Here is a 17,714-nt window from a genome sequence, read left to right as displayed (position 1 = left end):
AAGACAGAGCCATACTCGAAAAAAACTTTCCGAAACTTGTGACAAACCGGAAGGAGTATTTTTGGAACAAAAATACTCCTTCAAACGTACAACTTAGTTTTTGAAACTTTGTCCATGTTTAGCATGGGAATCTAACTCTTTACCAGTGTAAAAAACTCAGTATGCATGAAATAGCATTTCACCCCCCCCTTTAAGCATAGACCTGCCCTGAGTGAGCTGTTCACAGTCCGTAGGTGTTTTGTTGTTGGATGTAAGAATGAACATGGCAGTCCTCCTTTACTCTCGTTCGAGGATGGATCAGTACCAACTACCAACTGTTCGTGATCCAGCTTACAGTCTCAGGAACAGATCTAAAGTTCACCCGTTTATTAAGCACCTACTGAAAAGCTGTGTATATATTTGTTTACTGTTAGTTGTACTTGTAGCTAACGATTGTTTCTGTTTACTTTTCCGCAGCGCCCGCACACGTTTCAGGACACAATCCAGACCACAAGTTTCAGGCCGGAAGTGAAGGCGAACCAAATATGGTTTAGAGCGGGTCTAATTTCAGTCATGCCACCTACAGTTTAGTTTTTTTATATAGCTTTTATTTGATTCATAATACGAACTATTTGATGGATATATCATGGATTTCATAGGATTTATATATGTACAATATTTAACCCCTTAACTGTCATTTTACACATGTATACTTGTAATATGTAATAGTAATAATAAATAGGACATTTATCAACTTAACACTCTTGAAAAGAACAGTTTACCTTTCAGTCCTATTATTTAACCCTTTCACGCATAGTGGTCACTACAGTGGACAGCTATTAAAAAAGCATTTTCTTGAATTTGCACGGGTTTTTATGGCAAAGTTGCACATCAGCCTCTTCATTGGACCCTGGCATCATCCTATAAATTGCAACCAAGTGGCAAGCCTTTGTGTTTCGATTTTTTCCCCCTCCAAACCAAGATGGCCAAGGGTCAGTCAGACATGCCAAGTTGCTCCGGAATATCCACCCATTCCTTCTATCCTAGGAGACTCTTGTAGGTAAAAAAATATTGCAGCATCAAGCAATATCTAATGAGTCATATCACAGTAAAATTTTCCAAGTTTTGATTTTAGATTGAGAGAAAACTCTGATTAATCACATGTCCACTGTAGTGGACGTCATGCATGCAATGGCTATATTTCAGCTACAATTCATAATTATAATGTGAATATTGTTTTTGAAATTTAAAACTTAAAAACTTAATTTGCATTGACTTTTTCTACTGTAAATAAATGTATTTGTATTATTAGAATGTAATTTTCATTGACTTCGAAAAAAGTCATGTGATTACATAATGTATGACACTTGTAATGCATTACTTTACTTGTTAGATCAAAAAGTAATCTGATTTTATAATGCACGTTAATGTAATGCGTTTTTTTACTCATAACATCAAAAAGTAATCTAATTACGTAATGCATGTTACTTGTAATGCGTTTCTTTACTCATAACATCAAAAAGTAATCTGATTACATAATGCATGTTCCTTGTAATGCTTTTCCTTCCTCATAACATCAAAAAGTAATCTGATTAAGTAATGTGCGTTATTGTAATGCGTTTCTTTACTCATAACATCAAAAAGTAATCTAATTACGTAATGCATGTTACTTGTAATGCGTTTCTTTACTCATAACATCAAAAAGTAATCTGATTACATAATGCATGTTCCTTGTAATGCGTTTCCTTCCTCATAACATCAAAAAGTAATCTGATTAAGTAATGTGCGTTATTGTAATGCGTTTCTTTACTCATAACATCAAAAAGTAATCTGATTACATAATGCATGTTCCTTGTAATGCGTTTCCTTCCTCATAACATCAAAAAGTAATCTGATTAAGTAATGCATGTTACTTGTAATGCGTTTCTTTACTCATAACATCAAAAAGTAATCTGATTACATAATGCATGTTCCTTGTAATGCGTTTCCTTCCTCATAACATCAAAAAGTAATCTGATTACGTAATGCATGTTACTTGTAATGCGTTTCTTTACTCGTTATATCAAAAAGTAATCTGATTAGGTAATGCACATTATTTGTAGTTAATTATTTGTTAGATCAAAAAGTAATCTGATTAGGTAATGCATGTTACTTGTAACACATTATTTTATTTGTAACATCAAAAAAGTATTCTGAATGGGTTATGCATGTTACTTGTAATGCGTTACCCACAACACTGATCATTTCAGATGAGATTGAAAAAAACGTATCGCTAGGTTTTCTCAGAGGAGGGCTATGATAGAAATGTGCATGTCCATCTTGAACATAATCAGAATTATCAGCTAATAAGGGTAAATCTCCATACTCTGGTGCACTGGAGGGAGCATCTGAGTGGTTTCCACAGTTGTACCTTGACAGGCTGTAGAAAATTCTGATGGAATCACGTCCTCATGTTCGGATATCAAAGATACGCGAAGTGCAACTTGTATGAAGTTGTATGAAGCCTTTGCAATCTTTTGCATTTATATTTTTTTGTATATTTTATAGTTTTCACATGATTTGATATAATTGCATTGATTAGTTTGTTAAATTCACATACTTTATCTGTTTGATTATTGTCTTATATTTAATACAGTATATCTTCAATTTAAACCATAACCGCATGCTGTCCACTCAAGTGGACATCTGAAGATCTCTTTGAAAAATTTGTAAAAAAAATAAAATAAAAATCAATTCTTGTTTTTCATGCCCTAAGAGCAATAAAAACACATAGGAAAAAAATCCTGACTGAGGTTATCATAATTCATGCATGAAAGGGTTAATTGCATTCTTCCAAAAAAGACTTCATGAGTGCTTCCTATGACCCGGAAACCGATCGAGCTCGGCCATCTTCAAGGACATCTCAATTCTCTAATTGCACCGCGAGGATCGAGGAGTTATTAGCGAGGATGCGCAGGTGTATCCTATGCGGAAGAGCTTTATTGACTAAACGTGACGCACGTATAAATCCCCCCCCCCCCCCCTCCCCCTCTACACATCGGTCACAATCATTTTAATTTATACTTTACCTTTGCAGTTTATATAAACATATTCATAAAATAATATGTTTATATAAACATATTCATCTCACATATTTCAACAGGGTATCTTACTTTATTATTATTTATTATGAATTTCTTAAATAACCAAACTAATACAACATAAGGGCAGATCCTTGAGCGCTGCTGATGACTCTATGAAGTGACGCTCGAGTGATCAAGTATTCCAATGTATAAAAAAGCTTTCATTCGATTCTTCCATCCTCATTTTCTTTCCTTGCAGCCTTCCCTCGCACTCTACAGGGAGTGGAGCTGAGATGCGAGGAAAGGAAACGAGCGAGGATGCAGAAATAAGAATTGAGAAGCACCCATGTCATCCCTAAATGAAAACAAAATGTAAAGGGCTCTTTGGAATCATCCAACAGGTTCATGAGATTTCGGAGGACCATTTCCTCTTCCATTTTGAGGAAAAGAAGCTCTTCCACGGTGGCCCCTGAACACGTCTGTTGAATGTACTGTATCCATTGCACAGCCAATTTCATGTGTCTGGTTATTGGGAGTTCCTTCATTATAAAATGGCAAAGAAAAATTAAGTTTTAATATTTCATATAAATGTAATATTTGCAATAACACATATACTGACAAATACCTCACTGCTGCTGGATGTAGCTTGTTCTTCACATCTCCTTGGTTTGGAGGTTTTCTTTCCTGTAACACACATTTTTTGGTTGATATATTGGTTGGGATAGGGTGTGAGCTGGAGAGAAATAAGGAGATGCCTTTCAGACAAAACTCCAAAGTTAGAGAATTAGAGCCCACCATCTCCTTATATTTGGAAAGTCATACTTTAAGATGGAAATATAAAGAAAACCTTGAATATCAACTGTATCCATGCAATTATTGGGGTGGTAATTATTTATATTATATTATATTATAATTATTAAAGCAAGCCTCCAAACACAAACGTGTAGACAACATCCTGAAAAACAATAAAACTCAGGAAAAATGCACTGTAAATGCATAGTTAAAATGGGGAGGTTTTTTCTTCTTTTTCTCAGAGACATAATAATATAAATTTAACAGAATTAGGACAAAGCATTATCTATCTATCTATCTATCTGTATACTTACTAGTGGTGGGCCGTTATCGGCGTTAACGCGCTGCGTTAACGCGAGACTCTTATCGCGCGATAAAAAAAAAATCGCCGTTAATCTATTCTCCAAATTGGGTTGGGAGCTGGCTCAAGCTACACAAGCTATGATGACGCAATCTACCCGCGGCCGCGAGGAACACCCGGCTGGAACGCATCATATTCGTCGTCATCTTAAGTAAACACGGCTGAAAGTGAAAGTGAAAAAGATCGGTGGAACATCCATTATTTGGACTTGGTTCGGATTTAAGCCGTCCGACGTAGACTGTGTGGTGTAACAGTTCGGTAAGTTAACACACGACTAATCCGTTCTACCACCTCAAATTCAAAACGAAACATATCACTGAATACCAGCGCGCGCGTATTATTCCCAATATATCTTAGTGAGTGGTGTAGCACATAATCTCTTTTTATTAAAAACGCCCGATTTTAAGAATCGTTGTTGTTTCTTTTTAACTGAAAAGACATCGGTTAGACAATATTCTAATTTTAAATTTGGGGTTTCATAAGCTCCAAGCCATAATAAACATTAGACCTACTTAAGTCTCTGCAGCTAGTGTACTTAAATTTTATTTATCTGCAAAATTATGTTGTATACTTACAGTTTTGCACAATATATGTTCTCAAAACTACATACACCCTTTCAAAAAAACAAAAACATTTAGCAGTTGTTTAGCAGGGTCTGTGTAACCTGTTCTGAAATGGTTTTATTATAATATCGTTATCGCAAGAGGCTGCAATGTATATCACAATATGGATTTTAGGCCATATCGCCCATCCCTAATTGATAGCCTATAGTAGTTGATAATAACATAGGCCTACCTAATGTTGCCTACGGACGGTAACAGTACAGTAGTAACCTTTTACAGTCTATGAGTAGAACAGCTTTCTCAAGCAGTTTGTGATGCATTTTGGAAACAGGAGATGAGCCCCTGGTCTAATGCGCCACCTGGCTTGAGAAACCCGTTCTCAAAGACTTACTTTTATAGTCATTATTTGGGTAGCACACATATTCTGAATGCCTTCGGCAGAATTCAAATGAGCCATTTTAATCTAGATTAATCTAGATTAATTTCAAAATTAATCTAGATTAATCTAGATTAAAAAAATTAATCTATGCCCACCTCTAATACTTACACACTCATAGGTTCTGTTGTCAGACTCCTTGTGCATCCAAAAATCTCACTGGATTATTACAATTAATCGCAAAAGGAATGTTTAGAAATGTAAGATGATATTTCCTACTGACACACTACAGCAAAAGAAATAGACCTAAATAACTGTCTTAAAACCATTTTTCTGGGGTGAAAAAAAATAACGTGCCTAAGACTTTTGCACAGTAGGCCTACTGTATATACAGTGTATATATATATATATATAAATAAAAGTTAATTGTAACATTTAACAATAAGGTTAACTTAACATTAGTTATGTGTTACCTAACACGAACTAACAATTAGCAATACGTTATACTATATTTATTAATCTTAGTTCATAAAAATCCAGCTGTTCATTGTTTGTTCATGTTAATTCACAGTGCATTAATGTTAGCAAATACACACATACTTGCATTCACATACTTCACATACACACTGGGGACATCAGACTTATTTTACATTGTGAAAATGGGCATAATAGGTGCCATTAAACTTTTGTTTAGCATTTTATATTTTATTATATCAACACTGATGAGAATATTGCTTCAGAATAAATTATATTTATACCACCAAAAAAATCCTCCAAGCATTATATGATCCAACAATCCATATAAACGACGGGACAACACTGCATATTAGACAAATTTATTGTTTTGGTAAAGCCAGAACCAATGTCACCAACACAATGTTTAGAATCTGAACACAATGTCAGTGGAGAAAAAGTTGCCATTTGTGTAAAAAAAAGAAAAGAAAAAGGGGGTGGTAATGGGGGAAACTTTTATCTTTTCTTCAAATTTAGAAAACAAAACCCTGCAAATAATGACTGTTAAAAAAAATGCAAGTCTTTCACAGTAGGTGACACAAAGTAAATGTATGAGGAGCATGTTTTTTTGTCCTAAGCTAAATCCCACCATTGAGATTTTTCCAATAATATTATTACTATCAACATCAATAAAAAAATAATTACAAGTTTCAAAGAGGCCCGGATCTCAAGCAGCAGTGAGGAAAGCTGGGTAAGTTTGAGTGCCAAGAAACAGGGCCAGTGGCCATTTCGGGACAGTCTTATGCAGTGAGGTCACTGTTATTAAAACGCTCTTGATCGTACAACTCGGCAACAACCTTGCGACCTGCAAACCAGCGGTTGTTGAGAGCTTGGATGGCCTTGTTCATTTCATCAGCATCAGAGAACTCCACGAAGATCTTCACTATTATCTCAGCATCGTCCTCTTCACCCTGTCGTTCCTGGTATATGATAACCCGATTAACAGCACCGTACTTCCCACATTCCTCCATCACTTCGCCTTCCAGGTCATCGTCAATGTCCTCTGGGCCCACCATGTTGCGTAGCACCATAACTGTTGACTGAATGTGGGCAAAGAGAGATAGAAAAAAAAGGATTAAACTTATATGATTAACATTTTAAACTTGGCTTCTTGTATAAACTTTCGATTTATTCATTCAATGCCTCCCAAGTAGTGCTCAAAAATTAGCATGATGCAAACTTAAGTATAATTACTTTAGTAATTACTGCTCTTAACTTGCTTTTACAATTGTGTGTCTATAATCTTTTAAGGGTTGGTTTACCCAAAAATATTTTGTCATTAATTACTCACCCTCATGTCTTTCCAAATCCATAAGACTTTAGTTCATCTTCTGAACACAAATGATGATCTTTTTGATGGAATCTGAGAGCTTTCTGTCCCTCCATAGACAGCTACAGTACACAAGTACCACTTTGATGCTTCAAAAAGTTCATAAAGAGATCGTAAAACTAATCCATATGAATTGAGCAGTTCAGTCAAAATTTTCTGAAGAGACTCGATCGCTTTATATGATGAACAGATTTAATTTAGGCTTTTATTCACATATAAACATTCCTTAACTTGCACATCAGTTGTGGTAAACAGAAACTCAAGCATGTTCGCTTGACGTGCGAGAACCAATGATGTTCATTGTCGTGTTACGAAGCACGTTTGAGCTTCCACAAGAACCAATGAGGTTTGTTCTCGCATCAAGCAGGTTCGGTTGAGCTTCTGTTTATGTTCGTCTATCAATGTTTATTTGTGAATAAAAGCCTAAATTCAATCTGTTCATCATATAAAGCGTTAGTCTCTTCAGACAAAACCGCTCAATTCATATGAATTAGTTTTACGATCTTAATTCGTAATTTGTGTTCTGAAGATGAACGAAAGTCTTACGGGTTTGGAACGACATGAGGGCGAGTAATTAATGACATCTCTTTAACGTGCAACCAAGGTGATGCTGTCTAACCTTTGACTGTATGACCGTTTGTTTTCCTCCACTTGCATTGACACTTAGCTGCTCCAGTTCACTGTCCTGTCCATTTCCAACTGGCACACTCAGATCTTCTTCAGGCCGCCTGTTGTCTTCCTCTCTCTTGACTTCTGTATGTGTTTGAGCTGTAGATGTTGGTGTTCCCACAGAAGCAGATGTTGTGACTGGTGGGGATGCTAGTACTGGGTTGACCAAACCAACCTGGGGGACTACAGGGAGAGTGGGGCGAGCAGGTGTCACACCTATCGAATGGATTAACAAGAGAATTATTCAGTTAAGATTCAATTCTCTCTTTAGAGAACAATTTTAGTACAGATTTAAATGCTTTATAAGCTTTCATTTTTGTGACAATTTCATCCAGCTATATTTTCATGATTCTGAAAGTTGAAAGCTGTTAGTAAGATGCTGTAATGGTACCCCTTGAATATGTATCAATTCAATGCCTGCTCACACCAACACAGCGCCACCAAGTAGTAGTTTTATGTAACAGCAAAAGCAGGTCTGGGCATGAGACTAAAATCAGGAATATTATTGGTCGACCAACATTTTTTTTAATATTCTCATATAAAGAGAACACTCAGACATCTCAAAATGTTGCATTGGCGATATGCGAATGTTGGTCTGAAGATATTAAAATGTTTATTGCACCAAACATTCATCTAGGTGTGAACAGGCCATCAGGGGGGTTAAGAATTCAATTCAAACTGCATTAGGCCAAAAAAAAAAAAAAAAAATCAAGTATCACTGTTCATTGACTTTTTCAGACCTGTGATGATGCCTGGGGCCTGGGCAGCCAGTACAGCCTGTGGAAGTCCCATTTGCTGACTGAGAATGTGTGCTGGTGAAGCAAGAGAACCCAGCACTGTTGCTCCAGCAACAGCCTCCTGTAAATGCATTAATAACAAATATGAAATCCCTGATTTCAAATCCTGGTTTCAGTCTGATCTAGCTTGGTGAGCAAATAGACACAGTAACACATAAGGGTGTCACGATTCTCCAAATCCTCGATTCGATTACATTCTCGATTCTAAAGTCACGGTTCGATTCGATTCTCGATTTGTTTGATTGTAAAAAAAATTGCATCGCAATTGCATGTTACAATGTTTACATGGTACAATTAAGCTACACTTTTTTATTATTTCAGTTCAATTCAATTATTGTGATTTGATTTAATATTGACTCATTTGGATAAATATTAGGTAGGCTACACAAGATAGGCTTAATTTGTCTAAGAGAGCCCTATCCGCTGGTAGTAGGCTATTATTTAAGGTGAAAAATAATTAAATATAATGCGTTTTTTTATTATAATAACAACTTTATTTAATGATCTTAGTAAAAAATATAATATGTAATATAGAACACATATTTAGCAAAATACTCTATAGCTATTTTTTTCTTGCCAACTACGTGCTATAGCCTATATATTATGGTCATTAAATGGCTTTCCTGAGGTAAATGTGACATAATTGTTCTCCAGCTGTTTTATTGACCTCTTCACGCTGATGAAAAACACTGATTGATCGATATTATGTATGAGGAATATACATTTCGGTAAGTTGTACTGTATCTTTCAACATTGTTCGTGTTTTTCTTTACTATTAGCTAGAGATCGATCATCGCATCTTCACGTGCGCTAGGGATCTGTCACGTAACATTTACATGCGCCAAAACGGTATTTATTGTTTGAATTTCGTAATAAAATTGACAGAATCTGAGAGCTGAGATTTTTTTTATATCATAAAGTAACCTGCTCTAGTCTGTCGGTCTCCGTGTCCTCTTTGCTTCGCGATTTTTCTCTGCGTGAGAGCGAGTGAAAAGTGTCAATTGCGTGTGTCTCACGGTGAATGCGTGAGAGTTGGCAGCACTTCAACACGTGTGTTTTTCTTTCTTTCGCTTGGCAAGCCGAGCTGACGTGACATGGGGGCGTGACAGCATCGACGATTCCATTTTTTGATTCGATAATCGAGATTGAGCATTCATTTCGATCGATTTCGATTTAAAATCGAAATCGTGACACCCTTAGTAACACAACATACACAAGAGATTGTTCAAAATGTTTAACCATGTGCAGCTGTAAATGCATTAGCATATCATTCTGAAATCTACCAAATTTCCAAAATATGCGTTACCCTTATAACAGCAAAGCAGTATTCAGCCTAATCTAAGGTTTAATTCTCACCTGGGCAGTGATCTTGGCGGTGGCAGCAGCAGCCGCCACAGCTGCAGCAGGGGGCAGACCTCCAGGGGTCATAGGTGTCAAGAGAGGCATGGGAGGGGTAACAGCCTTCCCCACTCTTAGGTACTGACCTCCAAGGTCAAACAGGTTCATAGATGAGACGGCATCCAGCGATGACTGAGGCTTATCGTATTCTACCCATGATGAAATGGACAGACCAGTTCCTCAATTTAGGCTTTTGTTTTCATACATTTCTTGAATCTGTCAACACATTTTGTTCTTTCTTGCACTATTTTCCTTTAGTTGATGTACTTGTAATTGAAAGGAAAACGCTGCTAGCATCTTTCTAAAGTCTCTAAATCTGTACATACAAAAGTGTTTTGTAACCATTCACATTTTAACTTGCCATCTCTAGGTAAAGAGCATGGCACAACTCAGTGAACTTCACTGGAAATATCTGGATCTGGAAAGACATTTCATAAGCATGATGCTGGAACACTGTGGAATTTAATTCACCGTTGTACAGTAGTACAACATACAGCAATGACTCAATCTCCACACAGTGTTTACAATGCTTACTAGAGCAGCTCACCAATAAATCCGTAGCCCTTGTGCTTTCCCGTGGTGGGTTCCCGCACCAGCATGCAACTTTTAATCTTTCCGAAGGCCTCAAAGACGCTCTTGATGTCCTCGTCAGATAGATCAGGGTGGATAGAGGCAACATAGATTCGGTTGAAGGCACGTGCCTCCTCTGCCAGTTGGTCAATGATAGGCTGCGCCTGTCCAATGTTACTTGGCCGCCCCACCTACAGTACACATACCAGCACATGGGCCACTAAGTGAAAGTGTATAAAGGAATGAGTGTGTGCGTGTGTATGTTAATGGACGTGGTTGGGAAAGGGAAGAATGGGAAAAACTGCACTACCAATCTAAAAAAGAACTTAAGTACAGTATAAGATAAACTTTAATGTAGCTCAGCCCTCAAACTAATAAAGTTATCAGAAGACATTTTCACTATGCTAGAAATTTACATACAAGAGTATGTGGAAAATACATTCTGTGATAACGTTTATATCTGTTGTTTTGCAAGCTTAAAATAAAATCAAAATATACCTTTTTTTTTTGTTTTTTTTACAAAGGCAAAGAAATAGGATAGCACTTTAACAATAGCTAATTCTTGTCTAGTCACTATGAGATCATAGATGTGTTAAAGGACAATAAATGGCTGATTAATGTTTGATGACTAATATGTGTCTGTGATTGTTAAAAAACAGTTTGTTTTTTTATTTGGTGGCATCTGTACTGCAGTTGGGGCGGCCAAGCAAACACCAGCCAGGCGCAGCCCATCATCAGCACATCCCAGACAGAGAAGAGCCTGCCTCAAACGAACAATTCTTTCTGCAGCTCCTAGAGAAAATGAGCTCCGAAAACAAACAGTATGACAGTATGGAAGCATGACATCGCATACGCTCACATTCAGGTTAGAGGACAGAAACACACATGAAGAGGAGAGCACCTAAGTAGTGCACAAGCACACACACACACAACAGGTACTGGCAGGGCTAAAGTAAGTCTACTGACAGCTTCTCTGCATCTTGCAAACACAAAAGCAACAAATCAGAAAAAAATAGCTCAGTCAGTGAGCTGTTTAAACAGGAGTTTTAGATTGACTGTCCTGTTTGGAACCCACCTTAATGTTCCTCCCACCCAGCATGACTGAGTTCATCTGCTCCAAGGCCAGCTGAGCTGCTTCAGGAACTTCATACTCAACAAAGGCAAAGCCCTGTGACAGGATGCATTAAATTGATCAGAAAATAACAGTAAAGACATTTATAATGTTACAAAAGATTTATATTTAAAAAAAATAATTTTTATTACTATTTATCAAAGAATCCTGCAAAAATGTATCACGGTTTCCACAAAAATATTATTTGTTGAATACATTGATAGTAATAAGTAATGTTTCTAGAGTAACATATCAGCATATTACAATGATTTCTGAAGGATCATGTAATTGAAGAGTAATGGCTAAAAAAAATAGCTTTGCATCACAGACATAAATTATATTTTAAAGTATATTCAAATAATTATTTTTGAATATTTTTGAATTATTTTGGAAAAAAATACAACTCAGAAATGTTCTAGACTCTAAAAGCATACCTTGTGTTTCATGGTGACAGAGTCCCAGGACATATCAATGCTCTTAATGGGACCAAAGGGGGCGAAGGCCTGCCGGATGGTATCCTCCCCCAGCTCGTAATAAATGGAGCCCACATACACACGACACATGATGGCCAGAGCTCTCTGCCTCTGTGCTGCCACCTGGTGGTCATGAAAGGAAGAGACAACAGGAGAGAATATTGGCTACTGAATAAAAAACAGGGGGAAAACAAAGCACCAAAAACAATGAGATCAAATATAGCAAGGGATTAAAGTTTTTTTAGCTTCTGTTTTAGTGCTAGTTTCCACTTCCTTTGGTCCTCTATGCTTACTCATTACTTACATCACTTACCATTAACGACAAGCACAGCATCGTGAATTAGGAACATGTGGCACAGCCCCTTCTTACCATTTCGAGAGTGCTGCTTGCACGTTCCTAAATTAGCGTGTGTGCTTGCAGACTAAAACATGTAGCGTTAAAACTAACCTGAATTCTATCCAAGAATACTGATAGCCTAAATAGTTAACATTTCAAAGTAACCCCTTAGCACAACTAAATACCCTGCATAATGAGCTGATGTGAAATCAGTTCTCTTTTCATGAGGTGAGCTTTTGGACTTACATATCAGATCACTGTTGAGGGAGAATCAGCATAAATCTATCTATTTTACACTTTTTTTTCTTTTCTTTTTTTTTACACCAAACACATTTATCATTCTTTAATCATTTATCATTCAAGTTTTAAATTGTATGTCAGTCACATGACGAAAGTATACGATTACACACAAGGCTCAAAGTTTAGGCAGATTCAATTTGGATTGTCGTAGTGACCGCTATCCCTCTTTTTCAGCAGACAAAGATGATAATTATATGCCACAGCATATTCACAAAGGAGAAATGGATCATCCACACCATTCACAACACACAATCCCCATAAGATTTCTTGTGACAAAAATGGAGCTTCGGGTTGAGAAATAAACTTCAATCAATGACCAGTTAAATGAGGGTGCACACACACAGGTGGCCATGCAGTGATTCAGGATGGCAAATATGGGAAGGATTGTCAGTAAATTAGAAGTGTCCTGTGTAATTGTCATATTAAAACACTCTATAATGACCTATATCATCCTGTTTCTGTTATTTAAAACAGCTCCCATGGCATTCATTAACACTGAAACAGTACAGTCAGTTTATGGAGGTAGTTCATGTGTCATCTTGCATCCAGCTTAATGAAATGGGTGACCAAAAACAAACATTTCATTCACCACAAAGCCAAGTCTGCTTTTTAAATATGCTGCTGCAATGTCTAGTGTATCAGGCCAATGCCGGTTAAAGAAGGGTAACGGTCATTATTCCAAAATGCGTACAGAAAGTAAATAATAGTTAATTAATCTATTGACCGATTGTAAAGATGAGAGAGGATCTCCAAAGCCCATTGTCACTGCTGCCATCTGAAACACAGTAAAGATGGAAAAGTGCTGAAAAAGGTTAGATATCTCTTTTATCCTTTGAAGACAGACATAGTATTCCAGACAGTCTCTCTGACTGGTGGTCAATGCCTCCGAACTCAACTTTAAACCCTGCCCACCTCTTTAAATCACCACTTAAATTTGACTGAAACCTGAAACATTTCACAGTTAAAGCAACAGAGACACTAACAGGCATTGCTTTCAACAAAGGCAACAAGTTGGCTGCTCAGATTTTCCAAGAAATAAACGGAGCATAGGCTAAGTATAGCTGAGTATAAGTATCCTTTGGATAACTCAATCTGTTGTTGACTTTTCAGTCATCATGACGTCTGCTTTGGAAGTGCAGTGCATGTCCAATTTCTTGATTCATAGATACATTTAAACAGAAACACTTAATCTAGGTGTGGTAGTAACAAGTATGAGTCCCAGAAATACCAGACCTCAAACAAATTATGCATGATGAGTTCCAGTGGAGTGTTTCAGTCTAATCCTGAGGCTAATCAGACAAAAAAAAAAAAGAAAGAAAAAAGCATTCACAAAACTTGTGATGTGTGGGAAAAACTGAAGGGACTTCCTGAAGGTCAAAAACTTGCCATTATCAATTTCACACAGCTTACAGGAGTTGTTCTTACAGATATCATGTCGTTTAAAAAGAGTGATCATTTAAAATGTCATGATTATTCATGAATCCTAATGTATAAATAAAATAGCACTCAATATTTTACAAGATGCAAGTATGAAATATTAATTCCTTTTTGCAGACTTCTGTAGGATTTATAATGCTGAAAAGACAATGAACCCTTTACATGACATGCCAGTGGGTACACCATGTGGTTTTAGTTACACTACTGGTTTGACAAAATCAGATGCATCAATTCTGTAAATTTTCTCAGACAAGAAAGCAACATTTAATACATTTAAAGCATTCTACATATTCAGATCATCGTATGAGCTCACCTGTAAGTTAGTGAGCTGCTGCTGCTGGTGGGCGATGGTCTGTTTCACTAAAACACTCTTGATGCTCTGTTCCATTGCATACTTCTTAGCCTAAAAGAGAACACAAATTAAGCAAGGAGGCTGGTGAGTTTTAAAGGGTTAGTTCACCCAAAAATGAAAATTACCCCATGATTTACTCAGCATCAAGTCATCCTAGGTGTACATGACATTCTTCTTTCAGACAAATACAATCAGAGTTATATTAAAAAATGTCCTGGCTCTTCCAAGCTTTATAATGTGAGTTAATGGCTCACATGGGCTAGGGTAAATCAGGGTGAGTAAATCATGGGCTAATTTTAAGTTTTGGGTGAACTATCCCTTTAAGAGTGGCTATTTACTATATCATTCCAAATGCACAATTTTCCCCATATGTGCTACATATTTGTGTACTCATTACTACAATGGCTACGTTTATATGCACAACTTTTGTATCAATCAGACTGAATTCATTCCGATTGATGAATCTGAATGTAGTGTTTACATGAACGCTAAACGTGATCGGGTTGATGTGCGCGTTCATATGTCACGAGCTTCAAATCGGGATAGATTTTTTGACTTGCGCACACTGCACGAATATACAGAGTTTCCTGCTGTTTGCCCATAATAACCATTCTCCTATTGGTTCTTTATTTGTTTTAAACAGCAGACTTAATATTTATCCTTATCTTGTCATAACTTGGAGACAATGAGCATATTAACCATTTTGCTGTCCTGCTTATATTTATCACACAGTAAAAATGCCCTTCCCATGTCCAAAAACAGTTGTCTGTGGATGAGAATCCGAAACAAGGACTGGTGGGACGTTGTCCTGCTCCACTTCACAGTCGCTGAGGGAAAGGAGAATTTTAGAATGACGGGACACTCCTTTATATGACACTTTATTCAACAGGAAGAACAGCTCATTCAGCACGTTACAAGTCCTTTCAGTTTCGGTTTTCAATCCGATCAAGTGTTTACATGTCCTCTCGATCAGATTAGAAAAGGAATAAACCACCCCTTTCAATCCGATCGAAATTTAATTAATAATCGATCTCAATCGGATCGATAAGGTGTTTACATGAAGGCTTTTCTGTCGGATTGAGCCTTCAATCCAATTACTAACGGATTATTTGGTTGCATGTAAACGTAGCCACTGACAATTCACCATAATGGTGCACTGCACATGCTTGTTTGCAGAGAATTCTTTCAACGCAAAGGTCGAACAGAATTAGTTGCTGATTAACAGTGGTCAAGTTTGGTAAAAAGGAATCCTACAAAAAATTTGTACCAACCTTTAAAATGAAAAAAGCTCCAATCCAACTTATGCAGAAGCATCCTGTGGCCTTGACTCTTAATTATGAATCTATTATTAGATGGAGCTGTGGCACAGCAGTAGTACGCAAGCGCTTGACACATTGGAGCAGGTGATGCAGGTTGGAGTTTGGCCCATGACCTGTACTGACCCCCTCCCCCCTCGTCTCCAACAAAGATAAAAAGTAAAAAAAAAAATAAAACAATAGAGAACTATTATTACCTTCTGTAGCGCCTCCTGCTGCTCCGGAGTAAGAGGCGGTAATCCAAGCTTTGCACCTGTGCCTTGTCCATTCTCCATCATCAGACCTTTGCCTCACTGAGAATGGACATATAAGAATAAAATAAGAATAAGAATAAAAAGGCACATATTCAAGTTGTATTGAGACTAGATAGTGAGTCTACTTAGCATCTGCATATGTTAACTTATGACTTCTTCAATCTCAAAACAGACAAATAAAGAAAGAAACCAAAGGTATTAAAGTTATACAATTAGACAAAGAAGCAATTCTGCAGCTTACCTATGAGGCGAACCTTACTGTGCCAACCAGGATCGGGAAGCCCGTGTAGAGTTGCTGGCAAAGCACTCACAATTTAACAATGATCTGTGGTTCATGGAAACGCATATAGCATAATTTAAATCACTGTTCAAGTGCAATGAGATGAAGCTATTAAAGGGATAGCGGTCTTACTTTCTTCCATGGAAAACAAAAGGTTAAGGCCTCAATCACCAATTACTTTTTCAATTCATCTCCTTTTGTGTTCCACAGGAGAAAGTCTGTCAAACAGTTAGCAGCAACATTAAACAAATTTTATTGTGGGGGAACTATCCCTTTAAGAAACTGCTAGTAGTCATTATAATACCGTATATTGTCTTTCCTGACAGAAACATGCTAGCACAATGCACTTTCTTCATGCTCAATCCAACTTACTACTAGATAATTTCTTCTGCAAGATGCAAACTGGTAAGAATCTAACCTAAAACTGATTCACGAGCCAGTATTATTCGTACTGAAAACAATGTTCCCATAAAAATCGTATAAGAAACATTACAAAACTGGACCACTCATAGAAACCTTAATTTGCGTTTGGTTTTGGTGGTCTTTCTGGCTTAACGTAAACACACAATCATCACTAAAGTGAACTGAGAGTTTTAGCACCTTCAGACTGGCTATATATCAACAAAGAGAGGTTGAAGACACGGCAGTGGCGCGCTTGTGCTGGTAAATTACAGCAGCAAACATCCTAGCTGACTTACAGCTTTTAGATACAGTGATTTAGTCAAGCGGTGCAGGATTCATATATATGCGTCTTAAACAAACGGTAGCCGCTTTGTAATATATGGTAAATACTAGAGAATTCTGAAATAAGCGCCATAGCAATTTGCTGCTAGCCTAGTTAGCAATGAACAGAGGCTAACGAGCCTTCATGCAGGCCTCGTGGACACACGACTTGAGATATATTGAAACAGTAAGAGGCTTATTGCGACTAATTTCACCTGTGCTAACTATAACCACGGAGATGTTAAAACTATTTTTATATTTAGGTAAACACGTTAGGTAATCATCATTACCGCAGTGTTCCGCGTTACCGCCATGTAGTGATCCACATTGAAGACGCTTGCAGCCCCACAGAAACACGGCAGAGCCTAGAGCGGTCCGCGCGGCTTCCGGTAGCGCCACGGCTGCTGCTGATCACGTGATCGAGAACGGCAGTAGCAAATGGACTGACGGTGGCTCATGGCGAATATTCTCACATTTTATGAATGTATTTTTAAGCTGGTCACCTGTGAAAAACAGTTTTATGTTTGTTTGTTTTTTGCTTATTTATGTGCAAAATGTGACGTTCGTACAAGCCAAGCCTAGTGTATTTGAGCCAAGACACGCCTCCTGCAGGCTATTAAAAACTCAAACCAGCAGCTGCCTTTCTAGTTTTGTAAAAATCGTGGAGGATTTCAAACAAACGTCTTCTTCTCTGGTGCAACAGCAATGTTTTCTCATTTAA

General features: G+C 37.3%; 1 protein-coding gene across 2 annotated transcripts; it reads right to left on the bottom strand.

The window, feature by feature from the left end:
* Positions 1-5,953: 5,953 nt before the first annotated feature.
* puf60b (poly-U binding splicing factor b) lies at positions 5,954-17,364 on the bottom strand. 2 transcript variants are annotated; one of them, XM_079866614.1, is made up of 12 exons: positions 17,284-17,364; positions 16,232-16,315; positions 15,934-16,029; positions 14,382-14,471; positions 13,356-13,406; positions 11,956-12,117; positions 11,486-11,578; positions 10,388-10,601; positions 9,799-9,989; positions 8,386-8,503; positions 7,596-7,861; positions 5,954-6,686 (listed from the first exon to the last, which is right to left on the bottom strand). In XM_079866614.1, the coding sequence occupies exons 3-12, from the start codon at positions 16,012-16,014 to the stop codon at positions 6,387-6,389; spliced, it is 1,566 nt and encodes a 521-aa protein (XP_079722740.1). In that variant the 5' UTR covers positions 16,015-16,029; positions 16,232-16,315; positions 17,284-17,364; the 3' UTR covers positions 5,954-6,386. The 2 variants fall into 2 exon arrangements, with proteins under 2 accessions (XP_079722740.1, XP_079722741.1); XM_079866615.1 differs by lacking the exon at positions 13,356-13,406.
* Between the last annotated feature and the right edge of the window lie 350 nt (positions 17,365-17,714).

Source organism: Squalius cephalus (assembly GCF_949319135.1).
Source record: "Squalius cephalus genome assembly, chromosome: 3".
Classification (NCBI taxonomy): Eukaryota; Metazoa; Chordata; class Actinopteri; order Cypriniformes; family Leuciscidae; genus Squalius; species Squalius cephalus.
Note: the sequence above shows the minus strand (reverse complement) of the source record. Positions and strands in the feature narration are given on the sequence as shown.